Source organism: Rutidosis leptorrhynchoides, chromosome 9 (assembly GCF_046630445.1).
Source record: "Rutidosis leptorrhynchoides isolate AG116_Rl617_1_P2 chromosome 9, CSIRO_AGI_Rlap_v1, whole genome shotgun sequence".
Classification (NCBI taxonomy): Eukaryota; Viridiplantae; Streptophyta; class Magnoliopsida; order Asterales; family Asteraceae; genus Rutidosis; species Rutidosis leptorrhynchoides.
Genome location: NC_092341.1, coordinates 25,094,949 through 25,100,243, shown reverse-complemented (window position 1 = coordinate 25,100,243; position 5,295 = coordinate 25,094,949). Strand labels below are relative to the sequence as shown.

General features: G+C 38.5%; 1 protein-coding gene across 1 annotated transcript; it reads right to left on the bottom strand.

The window, feature by feature from the left end:
* Positions 1-989: 989 nt before the first annotated feature.
* LOC139867851 (uncharacterized) lies at positions 990-1,848 on the bottom strand. The gene is made up of 2 exons (XM_071856199.1): positions 1,695-1,848; positions 990-1,507 (listed from the first exon to the last, which is right to left on the bottom strand). The coding sequence occupies exons 1-2, from the start codon at positions 1,846-1,848 to the stop codon at positions 990-992; spliced, it is 672 nt and encodes a 223-aa protein (XP_071712300.1).
* Between the last annotated feature and the right edge of the window lie 3,447 nt (positions 1,849-5,295).

Genomic DNA, 5,295 nt, shown 5'->3' with positions numbered 1-5,295 from the left:
TTTTTTGGGAGCGAGGGATGGGCCTTGCAGTTCGAAGGTTTCACATCCCTATATCATATTTTCCTTTTCTGTTTAAAGCAGGGTATGCATCTGATCGCTGCGTGCGAGGATGGCATATTCTCCTTAGTGTAGGGCAACGTTCCATCCAAGCCACCCCTTGTATTATTATTATTATTTTTATTTTTATTAGCATATATACTAGTTTATATTTTGTACAAGTCACACTATTATGCTAAGCGTTTAGACTTTATATTTTGCCCCAACTGTAATTGGTAGGTTTAACTATTATAATCGAATATATCTATTGGTTATCTGTAATTATACTATTGTATTTTATGAAATCATTATGGCGGATATAACGATTCATTACAATTTCTATGCATGTCATAACTCTAATTTAGAATAAATGTCATGACTTCATGATGGGAGCGACCCCTCAATCTTTTCATGATCTTTTTATTCTTGTGCTAATAATCCAATGTTATACACAAAAGAAGTAAACTAATGCTTGTATGTTTATACTCAAGAATTTTATAAACAAATTTATAAGTGTTTACGCATATACAATCCAATGTAATTTATTCCTATTATAGACAAACCAATGTCTATATTCAAGAGTCTTCCAGCCACGCCAATGTCCAGGTTATTTAAACAAGTAAACCAAACTTTTATTTTATAGTCTAGACTGTGAAAGTCTCCGTCTTGCGCGGTGTACAAGCGTTTGAAACAATTCAATGTTTTACTTCTGTCACCATTAAAAATAGTATTAGTAACCAAACTAAATTATGTCACTTGAGACTCGAAGTATGTCCCTGTGCAGCTTAGGGGCATGCAATCAACAAATGTAAAAATACACAAGTTATTGGATTAAACTGAATGATTCAATTTATTTCAAACATCTTTTTTGATCAACACTTAGTTGTCATGTTTACAATGAAAAAATAAAAATTCAAACAGTTGTTTGGGGTGATCAATCCCTCTGTTGTTTTTCATATGTAGCACCGTTTGAGTGTTTGTGCATGCCAGGTGCGTTTTATTGCTTTTCCATCTAAACTTGCTAACCGATACGCCCATGTATCGCTTACACCAATAACCTTGTATGGTCCTTCCCATTTTGGTCCAAGTTTACCCATATCCTCCGCTCTGTTTTCTTCATTCTTTCGCCACACCAAATCATCCAACTGGAAAGATAATGGTTGTACGTGTTTATTATTGTAGCTTGCGATTCTTTGATTGTTGATTGCTTCTTTTATTGCCGCCATTTCCCTGCGCTCTTTAACTAAATTAAGATTTTCACGCAGTTCGTCATTATTGCTACTTTCATCGAAGGATAATATGTGCATGGTTGGCACATTTATCTCTGCATGTATTACTGCCTCGGACCCGTACACCAAGCTGAAAGGTGTTTCATTGGTTGCGCCCTTTGGGGTCGTGCGGTGTACCCATAACACGTTTTTTAGTTCATCTATCGAACCCTTTCGGCACAACCCAAGCCTTTCCTTGATACCTAATATGATATCTCGATTTGTTACTTCACATTGGCCATTTTACTGGGGGTGCGCGACTGATGTTAATGTTTGTTTTATATTTAGTTCTTGGAACCAGTCACTGAATGGGTTTCCTTCAAATTGTGTACCATTATCACTCACAATTTCATTTGGTATTCTGAACCGATAAATGATGTTTTTCCATACAAAATTGCGGATCTGTTTGCCCGAAATTGTTTTGAGCTGTTTGGCTTCTACCCACTTTGTGAAGTAATCTATATCTACGACCAAAAACTTCACGCCTCCTGGTCCCACGAGAAATGGTCCCACTATGTCGATTACCCATTTGCAGAATGGCCATGGAGACGCAACTGGTATTATTGGATGTCGCGGAGCTTTACTTACCGGAGCGTGCAGTTGACATGACCGACATTTGCGTATTATTTACGCAGCATCCTTGTACATTGACGGCCAATAGTATCCAAGCCGCATTATCTTGGATGTCACTGTTTTATGTCCTGAATGCAAAGTGCACATTCCCTCGTGCACCTCCCGGGTAATTGATTCTGCTTGGGTTGGATTAACGCACCGCAAATGAGATCCCAAGAAAGATTTTCTATATAGGACCCCTTTGTCAAGAAAATACATTGGTGCTTTCATTTTAATTTTCCTTGCCTCCGTTGAATCTATTGGCAATGTTCCGGTATTCAGAAATTCCACTATCGGTGTCATCCAACTTGGCTCTTCTTCCTCGACTGCAGCAGATGTGCTGTCTGTGTCAATGGATTTAACTTTTGCTTCTTCCACCTAAATTTCTTTTTTGAAATGGCTGAATGTTAAAGCGGCTAACTTACTAAGCGCATCTACCTTTTTATTCAATGTTCTTGAAACCTGCATTATCTGGAATACATCGAAGTCTACCGCAAGTTCTTGCACAAGCTTCAGATATTTTTGCATTGACTCATCATATGCTTCGAATATTCTGTTGAATTGATTTGCAACCAACTATGAATCAACATATACTGACAACTCTTTTACTTCCAAGTATTTTGCTACACGCATTCCAGATAGTAATGCTTCATACTCAACTTCATTATTTGTTACAGGGAAGCTAAAACGCAATGCGAAGGTATACTCCTCTCCTTCTGAACTTTTTAGAACTATTCCCGCCCCTGTGCCTTCTGGGCCACAAGCCCTGTCTGTGTGCTCTCCCACAACTGTTCGGGTGGAGGTGGTATTTTTATTGATTCGTGCGAGATTTCAATATCTCCGTCTGTATCAGCCAGATAATCTGCTAGGACTTGCCCTTTTACATCACTTCTTGGTGAGAAACTTATCTCGTGCTCACCTTATTCAATAGCCTATTTGGCCATGCGACTAGAGTTTTCTGGTTTATATAGCACCTGCTCAACAATTTGATAGCGAATGTGAATTTGCTAGAATTTTTCAAGCAATTTTAGGCTTTTAATAATATTTTATTTTTTGCCATACCTGCTTTATTGGTTGGTCTATTAAGACCATTATTGGATGCGCTTGGAAATATCTCCTTAAGCGTCTTGCCGTATGTGCAAGCGCATAGACGAGTTTTTCGATGGCAGAGTAATTTAATTCTTTTCCTGTTAAGGCTTTACTAACAAAATATACATGCATTTGTACCTGTTCGCATAGCATAATACATATGACTTTAAATGACTATTGAGTAAGAAATAACTAAGTTTTAGTTTGAAGTACGTACATGTCCCTTGTTAGCTATCAACACTGAACTTATTACTGAGTAAAGTATTAACGTTTCTCCTGCAACAGGCGCAGTCATCATAGGCAAATCCTTTAACAACTTTTTCATCTCTTGAAAAAGCAACTTCTGCTTCTTCTGTCCATTTGAAATCCGTTTTCTTCAAACAACTTTTCAGCGTCCCGAAAAATGGCAACGATCGTTCTGCGGATTTTGACAAGAATCTCGTCAATGCGGCCAACTTTCCCATCAAACATTGTACCTCCTTCTTACTTCGATGTGATGGAATACTTTCGATGGCTTCTATTTTCTTTGGATTTGCGCGTATTCCGCGCTCAGTGATTATATGGCCGAGAAATTTCCCTTCTTCTTCTCCAAAGCTACATTTTGACGGATTGAGCTTCATGTTTATCTTTCTTAATGATGTAAACGATTCTGATATATCATCCAATAAACTTTGCTCTGTTGTGCTTTTTATAACCAAATCATCTACGTACGCCTCTAAATTTCTGCCAATTTGGCTTTTAAAAGCCTCATCTATTATGCGTTGGTATGTTGCTCCAGCATTCTTTAAACCAAATGGCATCTTTGTATAACAATAAATGCCTTGGCTTGTGTGAAAGGCAGTTTTGTCTACATCGTCCGCGGCCATCTGTATCTGATGGTATCCTTAATACGAATCCAAAAAACACTTGTATCGGAATCCATCTAGTGATTTGACTTTCCAGTCTATTTCTGGTAAAGGATAATTATCCTTAGGATAGGCCTTGTTAATATCTATGAAGTCGACACACATGCGCCAAGACCCATTAGGCATTTTCACTAGTATCGGGTTTGCTACCCAAGTTTGGTACCGTACTTCTCGCAATATGTTTGCTTTAACCAATTTTTCGACTTCTGTCTTTAACCATTCACTTCTTTCTGGTACCATACCCCGTTTCTTTTGGCGTACAGGCATTAGACTTGGGTTTGCATTAAGCCTATGTTCAGCTATTTCTCTTGGCACACCGGTCATATTTGCTTCTTTCCATGCGAAAACATCCGTATTAGAAGCTAATATGTTGCGGAGTTTAAACTTTGTTTCATCAGACAATCCTCCGCCGATGTTGATTTTTTGGTCCGGATATCGCGGATTTGCGATAATCATGCAGCTTCGCAGCTGCTCTTCTTCACTTGGCTATTTTTCTGCATGTTCTACAGCCTCCACACTTGCATCTTATGTTTTTAATCTTATTGTCGCGATTCCTAATGGAGTTAGGAATTTTATAAGACCGTGCACCGTGGAAGGAATGGCCGTCAACCGTTACAATGTTGTGCTTCCTAAGAGCGCATTATATTTTGAGTAAGATCTCACTACAGCAAATTCTATTGCTGTATTTCTTACTAATTCCTTATTATCATCATCCACCAGCTCCAATTCCAGCTCGATGATCCCATTTGGCCATGCGGATTCCCCAGAAAATCCTGACAATGCGGTACAGGGAGCTATTAGTTTTGTTTGAACTGTTCCAGGTAATCACCGAAAATAGTGTTCGTACATTATATCAATGCCGCAACCGCTATCTATGTGCAATCGTTTTATGATGTATCCCCAGCTTTTAACACGCCCTTTAATTGTAATGGGAGCATCTAATGGTTCCTATGCAACTGTCGGGAATAAGATGGTAACGTTCTCTCATTCCTCTGACAATTCTATTTTGCGTCGCTGAATTGCTCGTCCGCTAATGACCATGTTGATAGTTTTCTCTGTTTCCCTTCCATCGTTCTTTCTTTGCCATGGATACTATTTTTCTCCTTTTGGCTTCTCACTTGATGCTTTTCCACCCTTCTTTAGGTGTTTAAATCTTCCTCTTTTGAGTTCAGCAACTACCTTTTCGATTACATGCCGACATTCATTGGTTTTGTGACCATAATCATCATGACACAAAACTTATTTTTGTCCGTATTCCCATATTTTGACAAAGGTATCGGGGGATCGAAATCTTTGCATACTGCCTATGTAGCCAATATTTCTCTTGGTATTTTTATGAGGTCTTTTATCGCTGCAACATTATCAGCGTGATTATTTTTATACCT

Coding starts and splice junctions, on each gene's coding strand:
- LOC139867851 (XM_071856199.1), bottom strand. CDS start 1,848: ATGGCCATTCTGCAAATGGGTAATCGACATAGTGGGACCATTTCTCGT. Junction 1,508..1,694: donor GCAAACAGATCCGCAATTTT/GTATGGAAAAAC, acceptor ATATCATATTAG/GTATCAAGGAAAGGCTTGGG.